We start from the raw sequence: 19,674 nt of genomic DNA, 5'->3' as shown, positions 1-19,674 counted from the left end.
CTGCTCAGACTGTAAGAATAGTCATAAATAAGCCAGTGGGATGAAGGGAGAATCACTCTGGTGCTGTGATTTCTCACTCCAGATCCCTCAGGAAAGAAACAGCTACAAAAATTAGTGTTAAATACTAAGCTGTGCACTTTAATCACACTGTGCAAAGTATAGTTATGTTTACTCCTGTGCAAAGTTAGGTCACATTCTACAAGAACTGCATAACAAAAAAAGGCGCTCTTCCTTAATAGTTAGAAAATCACAAACTCTGACGTACACCACTGATGAAATGAAAGGCCAATGGCAGACACACTGCAAATTCCATTTCTATACCCTACCAGGGTCCCACTCACATCTCCTATCATCTAAGTGCCAGAAACCTTTTTTTTTTTTTTTTCTTAGGGTCAAGATTATAACAGGAGTCAAGTTCAGAGAAAGTGAAGTCTTAGCTGGCATCTGAAAGTTCAATCAGAATTAGTGCAATGAAGGTAGGAGTATTTTGGGGTCTGTTCATTTTGTTTGGCAGGTGAGGAACCATTTCAAACACAGGCATAAATTAGAGTTAGGCTATTACAATGGCCAGGGGTCACAAATAACAGCTGAAGCAAAAAGTAAAACAGGTTGAGTGCCCTGATTACCTCAAAAGTGTGTACATCTCATGAAAGTAATTAAACCACAGACTCCTCCTATTGATTCAGAAAAATAAAAGGCAAATAAATTATTCCAAATAACCTCTTTAATGACTGCATTAAATTCTAAGTGCCAGTATGTAGGAGATTCATAAAGCTATAAATAATATTTCACCTTAATATTTAATGATTTATTATTACTCAGTGTATAAATAAAAGTACACTAACCATGGTACTTGTTACATTTTTTCCTAAAGACACTGCAACTGGAAGCCCAGATAATACAGTATCTATGTATTTAGTCACCTTTCTTCCTGTATATAGTCCTAGAAAGTTATAGCAAGCAAGAGCTATAACATGTTATCTCTAATTATTGCTAGGTGGTGGTATTTGTTGATTCATCTTTGTATTTTTCCATATTGCTTAAGTTTTTAAGAGCAAGTATCCTTTGCATAAAAAGATAAGCACTTTATAAACTAATTAGCTAATAGCTAGTTGACCTAAAATACTTTGTTTTTACTGAATGGTAAAGCTTTTTTGATCAATAATCACTAAAAAATATTTCTAAGTGTTATATAGGTGATTTAGCATTATTTTATACCAAAGTAAAGTTAACCCCAAATTGAATTTTACATGTCTTCCTCTTACCAAACGCCTTTACCCTTTTCCAGTCCCTAATATCTATCAAGCAATAGGTGTTCAAGTTAACGTACTCAATAGTATCAACACTGCTTATATTTGTAATAGAAGAAAAATGGAAAATAGCAAAAACTATATCAGGGCTTCCCTGGTGGCACAGTGGTTAAGAATCCACCTGCCAAAACAGGGGACACGGGTTCGAGCCTTGGTCTGGGATGATCCCACATGCCGCAGAGTAACTAAGCCCGTGCGCCACAACTACTGAGCCTGCGCTCTAGAGCCCATGAGTCACAACTACTGAGCCCGCGTGCCACAACTACTGAAGCCCGCGAATCTAGAGCCTGTGCTCTGCAACAAGGGAAGCCACCGCAACAAGAAGCCCACTCACTGCAACGAAGAGTAGCCCCTGCTCGCCACAACTAGAGAAAGCCCGCGCACAGCAACAAAGACACAACACAGCCAAAAATAAATAAAATAAAATAAATTTATAAAAAAAAAAAAACTACATCATATGTTTTTTCGAAACTATATATTGTGGCTACAATCGTAGCACTTCTTACATGATCTTACCTGTGCAGAGTTCCACGACTAGCCAGAGATGATTACTGGTTTCATACCATTCATGAAAAGTTACAATATTCTTGTGTTTAATTTCATGGGTGAGACGAACCTATAAAAACACACAGCATTCACACTAAAATAAAAAAGTTCTTAAACCCTTGCATCTATTAAGAAACACCTAAATACACAACTGGGAAATAAATAAGAAAACACTGGAATTTATTCAGTGGAATTCTATACAGACATTAAGAATGATGGTTAAGAAGGCTGGTGACATGGAAAAATGCTAATTCAATATACAGTCTTTAAAAACAAACAAAACCTTGTACAAAAGTCTTGTGTATTTGTGTAAATTAACATCACAAAAGAATATTCATAGGAAAAATGACCAGAAGGTATACATCAAAATAGCTGCCGTTATGAGTAGAATTACTCGTGTTTTTAAATTCTTTCTACTTCTCATTTTCTATCTCCTATATTGAGTACCCAGTACTTTCATAATGAGGAAAAAAGAAATAATTTTAAAGGAAACAAAAAAAACCTTTAAGTAAGAATAACCTAAAGGCTCAATAATACAATAATAGTGAAATAAGTTGTATATTAATAATTATTATTAGGCCAACATTAAAGTATTTGTTGAATTTTATAACATGGAAAAATGACGTTATAATGTTAAGTGAAAAAAGCAAGAAATAAAATTATGTAATACCATGATTAGAAAATTTTTTAAAAGCCCATAGAAAAAAAGACAAGAAACAAACCAAAAAGAACAATGATTGCCTTCGGGTGATACAACAATGCTGCTCTTTCCTTCTATTCAGTTCTTTATATTCTCAAATTTCCTATAATGCCAGTGTATTACTTTTACAATATTGAAAAGAACTCTCAAAGCCTTCTATTTTCTTTTTCAGCATATCCTTAGTGAATTCTAATATTAATTCACCTAGATTCTTAAAAGAGGAATGATTACAATGAACATACTGATCTTAAAATGTACATTTCCATTAGGTTATAAGAATACTTATGCACCAAAAACAAGAGTGAATTCAAAACTCAACAATAAAGATGCAAAAGCCTGTCCGTTTAAAAACGCTAAGTTGCTTCTGGAATTTTTGCTTTCTCCCTTTAAAATTCCCATTAAATATAGGAACTAAAAACCACAAAAATGTATGCGAACCATCAAGACTCAGGATTGCTGATGACTAACTTACCAAAGTGCTTTGCACCCTTGCTTTCTGATTTTCTTTAAAAAAGAAAAAAAATTACAAATTCTACTGTCACTCAACACAGGCTAACGGGCCCATAATTAGTAGAAATACAGAGCTCCCTGTTTTAGAAATGGAATTTGGGGACTTCCCTGGTGGTCCAGTAGTTAAGACTCCATGCTCCCAATGCAGGAGGCCTGAGTTCGATCCCTGGTCAGGAAATTAGATCCTGCATGCCTCAGCTAAAAAAAAGAAAAAAAGATCCCATGTGCTGCAACTAAGACCCAGCGCAGCCAAATAAATAAATAAATATTAAAAAAAGAAAAGAAATGGAATTTGGCACACTCTAGGAACAATTAGGTGGGCTCATACTGTACCAAAAATAAAGGAAAATGAATCTACATGACTTAGAAGACAGATGAGTAGAAAACCAAGCATCAGAGTGACTAAGAAAGAATTTGAAGAGCACCTTGTAATAGATCCCTAATACAAGGCCAAGAGAAAATGCGGAGAACCCTCAGTGAGCAATTTTAAAGGGATCTCTGCTGATTCTGGCACAGAAAAGGGAAGGTCCTAGTGAAAAAATAAAAGAGGTACAGAAATCCCGACAGAATTCAGGCCACAGCACACCCCTCCGGACCCTCCTGTACACTCAGTACATGCCAAGTACCCACTCTTCCAGACGCTGGGCTGCCAATCTCACCCTCCACCCTCACCGCAACCACCCATCTGCAGCCTGCGCTGGCCAATGCAGGAGATACAGTGGCCAATACTCACCACAGATGGCTACTGTGCTCTTTTGAGGAGCAGTTGGTCTGAGCTGGGACGAGCCCCAAGTGTAAAATACACACCAGATGCTCAACACTTAACATCAAAATTAGAAAAATATCTCGATAACTTTATACTGGTTGCACGCTGAAATAATAATACTTTGTATATACTGGATTACGTAATATATATTAATAAAATGAATTCCACTGATTTTTCCTTTTTCATCGTAGATACTATGAACTTTAAAATTAGATTTGTAACCACAAGGACTTCCCTGGTGACGCAGTGGTTAAGAATCCACCTGCCAATGCAGGAGTCACAGGTTCGATCCCTGGTCCAGAAAGGTCCCACATGCTGCGGAGCAACTAAGCCCACGGGCCACAACTACTGAGCCTGTGCTCTAGAGCCCGTGTGCCACAACTACTGAAGCCCGCGCGCCTAGAGCCCGTGCTCTGCAACAAGAAAAGCCACCACAATGAGAAGTCCGTGCACCACAACGAAGAGTAGCCCCCGCTCACCGCCTAGAGAAAGCCCTCACACAGCAACGAAGACTCAACACAGCCAAAAATAAAAAATAAATAAAAATGTCTGTAACCCCCATTATATTCCTACTGGACAGCATTGCTAGATTTTTTTCTTTTTTTTTTTTTTTTTCCCGGTACGCGGGCCTCTCACTGTTGTGGCCTCTCTTGTTGCGGCCTCTCCTGTTGCGGAGCACAGGCTCTGGACGCACGGGCTCAGCGGCCACGACTCACGGGCCCAGCCGCTCCGCGGCATGTGGGATCTTCCAGGACCGGGGCACGAATCCGTGTCCCCTGCATCGCAGGCGGACCCTCAACCACTGCGCCACCAGGGAAGCCCTATATTTTTTCTTTTTACTGATAACTGTATTCTCTCCAAAATCTCTTCCACACATCCTAGTCCATGATCACCACTCACTCACTTTCCAGCTCACTTGCTCTAGTACTGCTATTCCAGTTCAATTCAACCCTCCACACGCTCTGCGTACACCCAAGGCACTTAAGCAGACACAAACCACGCTGACTGAGCTACCTTCCAGTGACGATTCCCAATCTCAAATGGCCCCAGCTGGTCTGTTCTCCAGGTGACTAATTCACACCTTTTCTTTCCTCTTTTCTAGAACACTGCCTTCCCCTTCCCCCATCTCCTAACTGAAAGCTTAGATTTTCACCTCAGAGAAATCCTAATCAGAAGAGAAATTCCTCATGTCCCCAGCTCCAAATCTACCAACTACTGTGCACCTTGCCACCCATATACCTGTCTTCCCTTAACTGTTCACACGCCTTTCAAAAGCCAACACCTCCTCATGCACATGAGGATGGCTGTTTTAACAAACAAAAACCAAACCAAACCAACCAAAAAAAAACCAGAGAAAATAACAAGTGCCTGCAAGGATGTAGAGAAATGGGATCCCTTGCACTGTTGGTGGGAATATTAAATGGTATAACCTCTGTGGAAAACAGAGTGTATATTTCATGGGCTTGGACAAATACGTAATGACATGTATCATACAGAAGAGTTTCACTGCCCTAAAATCCTCTGTACTCCGCCTATTCATCCTTCCCACTCCTCCCCCCGCCCCCCAAACTCTGGTAACTACTCATCTTTTTACTGTTTCCATACTTTTGCCTTTTCCAGAATGTCATATGGTTGGAATCACACAGTATGTAGCCTTTCAGATCAGCTTCTCTTACCTAACAACGTGCATTTAAGGTTCCTGTGTCTCCTTGTGGCTTGATAGCCCATTTCTTTTTATTACTGTACAGTATTTCATTGCATATATGTAGCAGTTTGTTTATTCATTCACTTACTGAAGCGCACCTTGATTGCTTCAATTATGAATAAAGCTACTATAAACATGTGTGCAGGTTTTTGTGTGGACATAAATTTTCAACTCTTTTTGGGAAAATACCAAGAGTTTGATTGTTGAACTGTCCAGAACTCTTTCCATCTTGCAGAACTGAAACTTTATACACATTAAACAATAACTCCCCATTTCCCCTTTCCCTGGCCTCCGGCAATCACCTTTGTACTTTGTTTCTGAAAGTTACCTCGTATAAAATGGTGATGGCTACACAGCAATATGCATGTATTTAATATCAAACTGTATACTTTAAAATGGTTAAGATGATAAATTTTATTTTATGTGTATTTTACCACAATTAAAATAAAGTTGGAAAAAAAAAAGCTAGATTTGGTCCAAGGAGCCTGGGCTGTAAAGTTGGTACAGCTATTGCAAACCCAAGTCACTCTCACCCAATGTCCTTCCTTTGGAAAGCTTCATAATCATATACTAAATTTAAAAGTAAGTGATCTAATAGAGTATATTTTCCCTCTTACAAAAACAAACAACAAAAACCTAAGTTGCTAATTACTTGGGTATGTTTATTAGTCATTATTCAGGATTGGTGGCACTACAGAGAAAAGGCTGCCCGCTCCAAATTGAAAATGTGCCATTTGCTATAGTGAGTTCAATCGCTTCTGTTTACATACTACTTATTCTATCTGATCATAACTCTGTCTTTTCCCAAAGGGAGGGAAACATACTTGACTTACCCAATTGGTTATTTCAGGCCTCTTGCACTTATCAGTACAGAGAATAGCTACAAAATTGATTGTTCCCTTCCGTCGCCCTTTGTAGACAACTGTCTTGCTTCCTCTGCCAATCTCTTCATACAGAATGAAGTTTTCCATCTCTGGGCTGACTTCTCACGTTTGATGAAATGGCAGCCTAATAGCATCTCTAGCTCCTAAAAAGTAAACAAAAATGGCACTTAAAAATGCAAGCTTGGGACTTCCCTGGTGGCGTAGTGGTTAAGAATCCACCTGCCAATGCAGGGGACGTGGGTTCAAGCCCTGGTCTGAGAAGATCCCACATGCCGCAAAGCAAATAAGTCCGTGCACCACAACTACTGAGCCTGCGCTCTAGAGCCTGCGAGCCACAACTACTGAGCCCGTGAGCCACAACTACTGAAGCCCACGCACCTAGAGCCCATGCCGTGCAACAAAAGAAGCCACCGCAATGAGAAGCCCACGCAACTAAGAGTAGCCCCCACTCACTGCAACTAGAGAAAGTACGCACACAGCAACGAACACCAAATAACAGCCAAATAAATAAATAAATTTATTTTTTAAAAATGCAAGCTAGTTGCATGATTAATTAGCCTAAGCTATTTAATATGTAAATAAATCTAATAATTCTATAAATTCAAAATATTTGCCTACAAATGTTGAATACAAGTCTTTTTCATAGAATGAAAAAAAGAAAAAAAATAAAAGAAACAATTCACAAACTAATATTCAACGCCCTAGTCACAAGACTTTAATAAAAATAATGAAAATGACAGCTATTTCCAACACATGGAACAAAATCAGGGAATGAATGAGATTTCAGCCAGTGTATCTTGATACCTCTCTTACTTTCTCTGTTACACTGGAAAGCACTTTGTGTCAATATCTGTATAATGAATGGGGTAATATGCCCCACCTAAACCCAAATGATGAGAAATGAGACAATGTCTGTGAATACACTCCATAAACAAATATGGAATGATAGTACATCTATCTAATCCGTAAGGACTGGCGTCAATCCAAATATTATTCGAAGCAAATAAAGTACTGGCTGAGCAAATTACTGGCTCCTGGGCCAAATCCAGCCTGCTGCCTATTCTATAAATTAAACTTAATTGGAACATAGCCATGCTCAATCATTTATATATTGCCCAAGGATGCTTTCAGGCTACTATGGCAGTGTTGAGTAGTTGTAACAGAGACCCTATGGCCTGCACACCCTCTAAAATATTTACTATCTGGCCCTTTACAGAAAAAGTTTGCCAACTCCTGTTTTAAATCAAGAATTTTTTTTTAAACATCCACATCATTATCAAGGATAATGAGTTCATTTTCTTCGCCAAGAAAAATCCCCTAATATTCCTGAGTGAATAACAATTTGATGTAGTCTTTTACTAGTCTAGCTTTTTTTTTTTTTTTTTTTTTGCGGTGTGCAGCCCTCTCACTGTTGTGGCCTCTCCCGTTGCGGAGCACAGGCTCCGGACACGCAGGCTCAACGGCCATGGCTCACGGGCCCAGCTGCTCCGCGGCATGTGGGATCTTCCCGGACCGGGGCACGAACCCGTGTCCCCTGCATCGGCAGGTGGACTCTCAACCACTGCGCCACCAGGGAAGCCCACTAGTCTAGATTTTTAATTAAAACTGAAATAAAATAATGGACTTGATATATTAAACATATTTCCAACATAAAGTTATTTACTCAACCAAAAACATCTTTTAAAATGGCATCTCTTTGAGAGGATTATACATGCTAGACTACATAAAACTTCCCAGAAATTATCCAAGCAGTAAGATATCCTCTTTAAAAACAGCTTATGTTTCTGTATGGTACCCAGGAAGTCAGAACATAGCAAAATCCCTATGAAACAGAACGTAAAAGAGCAATAAATTAATGGGTATGGGGTTTCTTTGGGGGCAGATAAAATGTTCTAGAATTAGATAATGTGGATGGTTGTAATAACTTTGTAAATACACTAAAATTCAGTGAATTGTACAATTTTAAAGGGGTGAATTTTATAGTATGTGAATTTTATCTCAATACTTTTACTGAGGTATAACTGACATATAACAGCATGTAAGTTTAAAGGGTACAACGTGTTGATACATTTATACATTATAATAGTGTTAAGTAATGCTATGATGGTAACGATCTCATCACATAATTATTTCTTTTTTCTGGCAAGAACATTTAAGATCTAGTCTCTTAGCAACTTCAAAGTACATAGTACATTTTTGCTGACTATGATCACGATGATGTACATTATATCTCCAGAACTTATTCATCTTTAGTTATAAGCCATACAGCAACAGACAGAGGAGCAAGATTTAGCCGGTAGGCAATAGTTTACTGACCCCTATCTTGGTATAGGAAACCATTAATCTAAGAATCTAGGAATAACTCTATGATTCCAACTTCCAGTGAAATTAAAACTTACTGCAAGATGGGAAAAATTCTACTATAAAAACTTATAGGCTCATGGACTTCCCTGGTAGTGCAGTGGTTAAGAATCTGCCTGTCAATGCACGGGACATGGGTTCGAGCCCTGGTCCAGGAGGATCCCACATGCCGTGGAGCAACTAAGCCCCTGCATCACAACTACTGAGCCTGCGCTCTAGAGCCCGCGAGCCACAACTACTGAGCCCGCGTGCCTTAGAGCCCGTGCACCACAACTACTGAAGCCCACACACTCTAAGGCCCATGTGCAGCAACTACTGAGCCCATGTGCTGCAACTACTGAAGCCCATGTGCCTAGAGCCCGTGCTCCGCAACAAGCCACCGCAATGAGAAGCCCGCACAAAACAAAGACCCAATGCAGCCAAAATAAAAATTAAGAACACTTATAGGCTAGTAATTACATTTAGTAATTTGGATTATAAACCTGGTATCTAGATCAAATAAGAAATCAAACTATTAACAGCGAAATTTCTAAATTCTAAGTAGAAAAAATGTGGGATAGTTTTGAATTTAAATCAATCAAACCCAAAAAAGGTACAGATAATATCTATTTTAAGAAACAGTTTTACTAAGTCCCTTTTACATTCCTCTCCTCCCTGAAACCCACTCATTAAAAAGAACTGTAAAAAATTAACAAACATGTATAACTGAATTACTCTGCTGTACATCTGAAATTAACACAACATTGTAAATCAACTATATTTCAATTAAAAATTTTTTTTGAATTAATAAACAGAAACGCAGGAAGATAGCATCCACTTCCTAAAGCTTTTGGCCTTAAAGGGACATAAGGTCACCAAAGAAAAACTACAATTTGCCCAAACCCAGGTTTGATATTTAGGGCATCTAATATCAGAAAAAGGACTATACCTAGACCCAGATAGACTTCATGGCAGCCTACATTTCCCAAAACCAAAACTAAGCACCAGCTGTGACGTTTTCTCAGGCTAGTTGGTTACTGCAGAAATTGGATCCCAAATTTCTCTTACTGCCAAATCGCTACATGTTCTACTCAACAATAACAACCTCAACCCCATCTTTTGAGAAGGACCACAAGACACAGCCTTCAAGGCCTTAAAATAGAGTTTGATGAACCTACCTGCCCTGGGCATCCCCATTATCATATTCCCTTTTTCTTTTCTGTATACGAAAAGGAAAAGCATGCCCTTGGGGTAGTCACCCAAAACCATGGAGACCACCATCAGCCCAAAGGGTATTATAAACAGCAACTGGACCCTGTGGCACAGGGATACCCCTCTGCCTTAGAGCCATTACAGCCACTGCCCTTTGGTTAAGGCCACTGGGAAAATCATGTGGGATCCCCACATGATAGATAGAAGCTCTCCTAAATTCTCATTACACTCAACGTCTATCAGCTGGCCTCCTCACCGCCTATGAAATCCTTTTGTTAACTGCCTCTCCCACAACTCTTTTATTGTTGTAATAACTTAACCTGGCTCCTCTTCTCCCCTCCTTCACCAAAGTACCTCTCCACACGAATCACCTCATGGTTCTATAGGAAATTCCACTGGGTAAACGTGACTTCTCATGGTTCACTGATGGTTATTTTAAAGGTGACAATGGCAACTACTTTGCTGGGTATGCTATTGCAACTCCTTTTGATGTTGTTGAGGCAGCATCTTTACCTATAGCTACTTCAGCCCAACATACTGAATTATACACCCTTACAGGGGCTTGTAGTTTAGCCAAGGACAAAAGTGTCAATATTTACACTGACAGTAGATATGCTTTTAGAGTAGCTCATGATTTTGGAATGTTGGGGAAGCAATGTGGCTTCTTTACTTCCAGTGGAAATAAAATTTTAAGTGGCCCCTATGTTCAGGAATTATTGAATGCAATACTTTTACCTGCCGCTTTAGCTATTAAGATTCCAGGGCATTCTAAGCTTGACTCTCTGGAAGCAAAAGGAAATCACCTTGCTGCTATTTCTGCAAGGAATGCTGCCCTTAAAGGGACCAACGGCAGCCAAACCTCTGTCATGGTCCAAAGAGATATTTCTCCAAATGATAATTTAGAAAAACTGGCTAGAAAGGCCCAACAGTTGGCCTCAGAAAAGGAAAAAGAAGATTAGAAATTCAGGGGGTTCCCTGGTGGCGCAGTCATTAAGAATCCACCTGCCAATGCAGGGGACACAGGTTCGAGCCCTGGTCCGGGAAGATCCCACATGCCACGGATCTTAGTGCAACTAAGCCCGTGCACCACAACTACTGAGCCCATGTGCCACAACTACTGAAGCCCGTGTGCCTAGAGCCCGTGCTCCACAACAAGAGAAACCACCGCAATGAGAAGCCCGCGCACTGCAACGAAGAGTAGCCCCCGCTCGCGGCAACTAAAGAAAGGCCACACGCAGCAACGAGGACCCAATGCAGCCAAAATTAAATAAATAAATAATAAAAATAAATAAAAGAAAGCTGCCTGCTGACTTAAAAAAAAATTAGAAATTCAGCAACTGTTGGTTTGATAGAACAGAAAGCTCTGGTTTGAACTAAGTAACAACAGTCCTATGGGAGACCAAGATCCCCACTCCTCACCACTGTACATGCATTAAAGCATCAGTCTACTGACAAAATAAGAGCCTTCATGAATCAATATTGCTGCGCAAACATTAAGAACGCCACAAAAGGTGCCTCCCTCACTTGTCAAAATACAACCCATGTAGGCCTGTGCGTACTGCCCCGGGACATTTTCATCTGCATGATGGACCATTTGAGGTCTAGCAAATGGATTTCATAAAACTCCATCTAGTGAATAAAGTATGCTCTAGTTACGGTCTGTACATTTTCACTGGACTTCCCTTGCAGACAGCCTACTGCCTCTTAACGTGGCTAAAGTCCTTTTGGAAAAGAGTATCGCTACTTGGGAAACTCCTCTCAAACTTCACAGTAATCAAGTAACCCATCTCACAGGCCAGGTGCTTCAACAAGTGTGCACTGTTCAGCTGGCTTTACAACACTTACACTTTACTTACCATCTTCAATCCTCTGGTTTAGTTGAACGTACTAACAGCATTATGAAGACTCAATTGGCAAAATGTGTAAAGACCCTCCGAACACCTTAGCCAAAAGCATTGCTGTTGGTTCTTCTAAATCTCAGATCCACCCCTTTTGGAATTCAGAAACTCTCAACCTTTGAGATCATCACAGGACACCCAAAGCACTTGTCCCCTGCTTCTTACTACCCACAATTAATAAAAGGAGAGATACTCCAACATTGAAAGGTCTAATTGTCTCTATTAAAAATAACCATGATGGGCTTCCCTGGTGGCGCAGTGGTTGAGAGTCCGCCCGCCAATGCAGGGGACACGGGTTCGTGCCCCGGTCCGGGAAGATCCCACATACCGTGGAGCGGCTGGGCCCGTGAGCCATGGCCACTGAACCTCCGCGTCCAGAGCCTGTGCTCCGCAAAAGGAGAGGCCACAACAGTGAGAGAGGCCTGCGTACCGCAGGAAAAAAAAAAAAAAAAAACCATGTTTTGGTAGGGCGGTCTTTTTAAATTTACTTATTTATTTTTGGCTGTGCTGGATCTTTGTTGCTGTGTGCGGGCTTCATCTAGCTGCAGCAAATGGGCTACTCTTCGTTGCAGTGTGCCAGCTTCTCGTTGCGGTGGTTTCTCTTGTTGCAGAGCACGGGCTCTAAGCACACGGGCTTCAGTAGTTGTGGTGCACGGGCTTAGTTGCTCCGTGGCATGTGGGATCTTCCCAGACCAGGGCTGGAACCTGTGTCCCCTGCATTGGCAGGCAGATTCTTAACCACTGCGCCACCAGGGAAGCCCGGTAGGGCAGTCTTTTTACCATGCACCCTCAGGACACGAAGACCTTAAGCATCACACCTTGCAACCTGGAGATTTCATTTACTGGAAAAGACACTTCCAGAAGAACTGTCTTCAGCATCACTGGAAAGGCCCCTATCAAGTACTAGTAACCAACCCTTATGCCACCAAACTCCAAGGAATACAACTCTTGGATTCACAATACATCTAAAGGAAGCACCGCACTCTGACTGGACCTGCACATCCTCTGGTGACCTGAAAGTAAAGATTTCCCGGAATTGAAGCAGACACTTATCTGATGAGACAGCTTTCCCAAGATATCCAGATCAGAGCTGCTGGAAGGTTGCCACTGTTAGGCTGCACCCCTCAGGCCTGCAAGCCTTGTAGCTGCCAAGCCTCGAAGAGCCCAGACTCAGGGACAGAGACATAAATGGCTTACTGGACAGAGGATCTTACATGCCTGAAGCAAGGTCCTGGAGTGACACCCCACCGTGTATGGCAGACAGCAGACAGGACACGGCAGCACTCTTCACTACTCAAGGGAGGAGGAGGCTACCATTTATGGGGGTGGGAATTGACATCAGATGGGCTCATCAGTTACCAGGGACTAATTAACCTCTATAATTAAGATGATTGGATAGTCATGTGAGTGAAGCAGGGACTGGTCAAGCTGGGCGTGTACAGAGAGCAGAGAACAGCCATTTTGAATGGCCTAACCAGACAGTAGCCAAACCTTTGATGATGGCCTAAGACTTCAGAGGCTCGCCAATGTCTATCATCTTGACAACATATGGATTTTAGATTAAAAGTGCCTGAGAGTTCTCCCTCCTACCTTTCCTTGTTACTTGTGACCTTAATAGGTTTCCCATCTGTGCCCTTTCCCTCCAACTTGAGACACTACACCCAGGAAAGATACTTCCCGACACTGAGGGACAAAAAGCCCCTGAAACTAGAAAACCTGACTCTTGATCAGCAATGCTTTCAGAGAAAAATCTTGATCAAAATGGAGAAGTGTAAAAAACTAATAAACAGAAACCTCAATTAGAGTCGGAAGACCAGAAGTGGGGAGCTCTCATGCCCTGCAAAGATAGCAGAGCCCAACGAGAAGAAGAAAGATTCCTCTTCTTTGCTGGCAAGGACTCAACTCAATGAAAAGCCATGGATTCTTTGTTTATTACAGCCCTCCCAACTGCCTTTTCATCTCTAAAAAAGCCTTCGCCTTCCCTGCCATGCTGGGGAATTGCACGGTGGCTTGTCACGGTTACACGCCCTGAATTGGGATTCCCTGCTGATGCCAAATAAACCCATCTTTCCTGGAGAAATGTGTGCCAGTCTTTTGGTTCAGGTAAACAGAACCAGTGCTGAGTCCTGACCCACTAAAATGCAGCCTTAACAGGAGTAATTATGTGGCAAAAAAAAAAAATCACCAGATACCTTAATTAAATGTTCACGAATTGGTACATTAGGATACATCAGAATAAGATGTTGAAATAATAAGTTTTTATGTAAGATGAGTAAGTGATTCCTTGAAAATAAGGTTTTAGGCCACAAAAAAAAAAATAAAATCTTAAAATTTTGAATTTGAGTCAGGCCAAATTCACGTCCTCAATCTTTCACTGAATAGAGGCACCTGAGCAGAGCAGGCAGCTGAAATTAACAAAACACATCAATTACAAACTGGGTTTAGACGAGCGTTTATTACCTGCAGCACTTCCCGATTCTGAGAGCTCAACTTCCTTAGGCTAAAATAAGAATTGGATCAGATGGTCTTCTAAGTTTAAGTTATCTTCCAAATTTGAAAGCCCGTGACTAAGATTCTTTTTGACTCACTCCAGGGATGTTCCTCACCTTAGACTTCCTAATATGCATTTTTTTTTAACATTTGTAACCTCAACTTGTAAAATGAAACACAAATACAGAAAAACCCACAAAATAAATGTATACTTTAATGAATTACTGTAAGAGAGACATCCTCGTAATCATCACTCAGGTCAGGAATAGCACTTTGCCAGCGACCCCAGAATCCCTTCCCTGAGCCTAGGACCGTAACAACTACTCCCCAAAAGTAATCACTCTCCGGACTTTGATGCGTTTCTTTATAGTTTTCTCACTGTAGTGTGCATTCCCAGACACCAGAGTTTAGTCTTCCACATTTTCTAAAAGCATGGCGCATTTTTAAGCCTCTTTTAATCTACAAGTTCACCTAGGTATCATCTGAGAAGCCAGAGGTCAGAGGAATTCACACATACGAGCAACTGAAGCATTTAAGATTCAGCGGACAGAGCCTACATTCAACAAACTCTGAAACGGTTCAGGTGGTAACAGCACGCTGGTAAAGACATGAGTGAACCCGCCTCTTAATCATCCCCACCTTCAAATCATTAACTCCATCTCTAGCGGCAATCAGCAACATCAGGAAACTCGATAGAAATGCAAATTCTCGCCCTGGGCCCAGATCTACTGAATCAGAAACTCTCGAAACTGGGTCCAGCAATTTTGCGTTTTAACTCGCCGTCCGGATGCGCGCTACCTTTGAAAACCGCAGGCGAAGTCAACCTTTCCCGAGGGCACAAAAGGCGTCGGGCACTATGCTAAGCACTAAACAAGTGCTCCTCCTCGCAACACTTTTCGGACCAAATCAACTGCAAGCTTTGAGCGTGGTCTGACGTCGAAAGTGTAGGCTCTGAGTCTCTACGTAAACACCCTCTCCTCCCCACCCCAAGTAGATCGCGGCCAGCGAACTGGCGGCTTTCACTGCCTCCCCACGTCCACCGACATCAGTCAGCGAGGCCGGCTTAGAACCCGGAAAGCTAAGTCAGCGTTTTAAGGTATAAAACTCCGAATACGGGGCGTCTATAAAGCGCGTCTCCCGAACCCAGGTCTAGAATAGGTGTCCCGCGTACCCTGAACCAAAAGTTGTGCGGGGTTTAACACAAACACAAAGCAGAACCCGAAGAGAGAGAGGGGGCGCTGAGGGCACAGGGTCCACGGAGGTAGGGAGGGTGGTGGGCAGCTCCCCTGCAGGCCTAGTCTCTCCAACAAACGCTGAAAGACACAGGAACCCACATTAAAAACGGCACTACCGCTCACCTTCTAGCTCTGTGGGGAGAAGCCGCAGGTCCACTGGAGGCCTGCCGCCAGTGCGCGCGTCTCGCCCCCGACCCCTTAGGACGAGTCCACTGGCCAAAAGCCAGGGGCGAAGCAATGGAGCAAGGCCGACAGCGTGAGGCCGTGCAGGTCTAGCACCCCTCTGTGTTTGCATTCGGCCTGCCCGTCTCCAGGGCAGCACGCAGAACGCCGGAAGGAGCGCAGGGCGCTGATTGGCTGAGCAGTTTCGCTTCCCATTGGCTGGGGCCTGGAAGTGACGCCGCCTCGCGCCCAGCGTTAGGACGAGTCCACCGATCTACCCTAGGTCGGGGTAAAAAGTGCAGGGCTCAGAGCGTCGGCGACCGGCCTTGCGAGTTCTGCACCCCTCCGCGTTTGGATTAGCCCATCCCGTTTCCAGGGCAGCACGCCGAACGCCGGAAGGAGCACAGGGGCGCTGACTGGCTGAGCACTTTGAGTAGCTATTGGCTGGGGCCCGGAAGTGGGCGGCAGTGTTGGAGTGTCTGTCCATCCGAACTGTGTGTGGGGACTGGGGGCTTGGGCGGGTGGAGGAGAACTGCCTGGGCGGTAGTTGCATAGTTGGCGGCAGTGGAGTCCTGGGCCCTCGTCATTTCTTCCTGCACCTACTGTCCTCCGTTTCCTTCCATCCTTTTTCTTTCTGACGCCCTCCAGAGTTCAGGTGGACGTGACGACATAATCCGGATAACGAATGGCTCCTCGAATAGCTTCCTGACCCTTTAGAAAAAAGAAGGCTATGAATTACCTTCTTTCTTGTACATGAGAAAACAGACCAGATCCCTGATCTCCAGTTGGTTGCTTATGACTTTCAAAGCTCCACGTTCTCAAATTCCAACCACCAGAAACGTTAACACCAGCTCCTCTCTTCCATGCGAGTTAGCGCAGAGATTATCAACTTTGGCATCAGAATCATGTGGAGCGCTGGTTAAAACAAGCCCACCCACCCACAGCACTTCTGATTCTGTAAATCAGGACGAGGCCCCTAATTTCGCATTTCTATCAAGGTTCCAGGTGATGTGGATATTGCCAATAAGGGACCACGCTTTGCAAACCTTTACGTGTAGGAACCGTGCCTCTCTCTGATCTCAAGTTAACCACGTCTCCTATTCTTCTAACCCTTCTTGCCTTCTCAGGAGTCTTACATTAGCCATTATTGTCAGTTTTTTGTATTTAAGAGAATTGATGTAGAAAAAATTCCTCACTTCCTAATTAATCAAGACATACAATGAAATATCAGCTAGTTTATTCCGAGTTTTGACAGCCTACGCGTTCATGTCAGAAACAAAACCAAATCCTGGTGCTTCTTAGCCTAAGTTCTTTGGATGCCTCCAGGGAATACATAAACCTGCCAAGGCAGTTAAAATGTTGTGTGCATGTGCATTTTTCTGGGTGGAGAGTCCATGGTTTGATCAGATTCTCAAAGGTACCAATGACCCAGAAAAGTTTAAGAACTGCTATAGATAATTTTAAGACAATATCACAAACACAAGCTAGAGAGTACTTGAAGGAAAAACTCACCCCGCTCAGTGACAACCACTGGACCAAAGGTAGGACCTCAACAGGCATTAGTTCAATTTCAAAAAATAAAAAACAGCTGAGTGCTGTTTAGGTTCTTGAACAGGGCAGAGCTGAAACACCATGTTCTTAATTGCTTCAATTCCTGGGCACTTTCAGGGTGACCTTTGCCTTCACCTTAATTTTAGATTTTCCTTCTCATTATAGTTGGTAAGAATGAGTCTGACATGAAGGATACCAAATGCTGAATTACATGCAACCTCTTCCTCTCAGAAATACCTTCTGCTTCCTCTTCCTACTGTCTAGATTATCAGAAAGAATCTCTTCATTCAGTCACATACAAAGTTCCTTTGAACAAAGCACTATGTTAGACATTGCAGAGGTGAAAAAATCACTTATTGGTTATCTTTCTTCATTTGAAGAAGCATGCAAAATAATAATACATGTAAAGTTAGGCAAAAAAAAATTAGGGAAAGGGCAAACAAATTAAGAAAATTCACCTGGATCCTGGATAGAAGATACAACAACAAAAAAATACATATTTTGAAGGCTCTGAATGATGGTAAGTGTGCAGAATGGGCCCTGAAATGGGCTTTGTATATTCTAGCTGCTATTAGAGAGAAAATCTTAAATCTTCACTGGCTACACAGTAAAAACAAACCGTTTAGTCAGGAAAAATTTATTCCTGAAATAAATGCATCCTCGAGGTCTATAACATGTGCTGTGAAAAGCTGCACTGTTGTAAACACTATGAGTTCATAGGCGGATTCCTCTTCATGTTCGCTCCACATAAGCAGATAGCTTTACCCCATTCAATGCCGCTGGCCTCTTCAGGAATGGGTATGCTTCAGGGCACTCAGCCCTCTTGGTCTGTTTAGTCTGGGGAAGCTTTCAGAGTAGAGGCTCAGCAGAAAAGCTTCCATTGACACTGCTACACTTAGGTCACAACTTTTAATGATAGAAGAACTTTAAATCCAGGTTTATCTACCATGAAAAATACCTGGAGTGTAGTTTTTCCTTAAAGCCAGTTAAATATGCAGCACCTGTGTTGAAGAAGTTCACATATTCTGGGCTTCCCTGGTGGCGCAGTGGTTGGGAGTCCACCTGCCGATGCAGGGGACACGGGTTCGTGCCCCAGTCGGGGAAGATCCCATATGCCGCGGAGCGGATGGGCCCGTGAGCCATGGCCGCTGAGCCTGTGCGTCCGGAGCCTGTGCTCCCCAACAGGAGAGGCCACAACAGTGAGAGGCCCACGTACCGCAAAAAAAAAAAAAAAAGAAGTTCACATATTCTTATGACAACTGGGGAACCTGAGAAAGATGCTCCACTTCTACTCAGAAGGAAGCCAAACCAGGACACTTGTAAAAGGCTATAACTGTCCTAACAAAATAATTTGGGACTCATGATTCAAGGAACTGAACACGTGAATTTACTATGCAGCCTCCCAAATCCTCACTAAAATGACTGAATCAGAACTTAAACCAAACTTAAGAACAAGGAAAGAAATCATCATCAGATGGAAAATCTGAGGTTTTTCCATCTGGAACACAGAAAGCACTTGGCTTCACATAAGCAGAGGATCTATAGCAGAAGTAACCCCAACTCAGCCACTAACATGTGAGTCTCTGGGCATTTAATCCTCGTCTTGGTAGCGGATGAAAGGAATTCCACCTCTGCTACCAACTGACTCGAAACTCTGGGCAGTGTCTCTCTGCCCTTGCTTCTGCTTTCAAGATAAAAACTTGGAAGTACTTTGTTAATGACATGAATAAAGGACTTAGAGCATTAGAGGATAGAGAATGCCTTCTGAACCTTGTGGCCCTTCCTGACCAGAACGATGGCAGTAGCTAGTGTTCTCATCTTTGGTGCAAAGATTGGAAGGTTCCTTGCTGGGAAAAGAGATTTACCCAAGAGAAAATACTGACATCTGGCTTAGGCAAGTTCTCCCAATAAAAGAGCTATTTCAGTGCCTTGACACAAAATGAAGCTTATTCATCAATAAACCCTCAAAATGTGCAATAAACACTGACTGAGCCTTTTAGTGCCTTACCCTTGCATGTGAACACATAGCCAGAAATATCATGATATACAAGAAAAGACTCTAAAGGCAAAGATTAAAATAAGCAAATGAATAAAGTAACTCAGAGGAAACAAAAACAATGCAGAGAGCAGACTAAAACTTCACAATTATAATTAATAGCCTTATAGACGTGAAAAGGTATAGCGTCCATAGTTTACATTATCTTTTTTCTTTAAGAGATATTTAAGAGTTACGGTTTTGTTTGGTTTTAATTAACAAATTTTGCTGTTGTTGCGGTTGGCCTGTATGTTATTTGGCTTTGGGGAATTTTTTGAAATTTCCTTTGTTGTCTAATCAGTGGTTACTATTTTTAAATGTTCCACAGGA

At 42.2% G+C, this 19,674-nt stretch overlaps 1 protein-coding gene across 4 annotated transcripts in view; it reads right to left on the bottom strand.

Moving 5' to 3' along the window:
- ULK4 (unc-51 like kinase 4) overlaps nucleotides 1-15,847 on the bottom strand; it is a 517,204-nt gene extending 501,357 nt beyond the window's left edge. For 3 of the 4 annotated variants that reach the window (XM_060022287.1, XM_060022288.1, XM_060022291.1), the window contains exons 1-3: nucleotides 15,720-15,847; nucleotides 6,371-6,564; nucleotides 1,827-1,926 (exon numbers count right to left, since the gene is read on the bottom strand). In XM_060022287.1, the coding sequence (XP_059878270.1) occupies nucleotides 1,827-1,926; nucleotides 6,371-6,508 (238 nt within the window). In that variant the 5' untranslated portion in view covers nucleotides 6,509-6,564; nucleotides 15,720-15,847. Of the gene's footprint in view, nucleotides 1-1,826; nucleotides 1,927-6,370; nucleotides 6,565-15,719 lie in introns of those variants that run through there. The other variant, XM_060022289.1, reaches the window with a different exon arrangement.
- Between the last annotated feature and the right edge of the window lie 3,827 nt (nucleotides 15,848-19,674).

This window comes from Delphinus delphis, chromosome 10 (assembly GCF_949987515.2).
Source record: "Delphinus delphis chromosome 10, mDelDel1.2, whole genome shotgun sequence".
NCBI classification, from domain to species: Eukaryota; Metazoa; Chordata; class Mammalia; order Artiodactyla; family Delphinidae; genus Delphinus; species Delphinus delphis.
The sequence above is the reverse complement of the archived record's forward strand: the minus strand, read 5'-3'. Positions and strand labels throughout refer to the sequence as shown.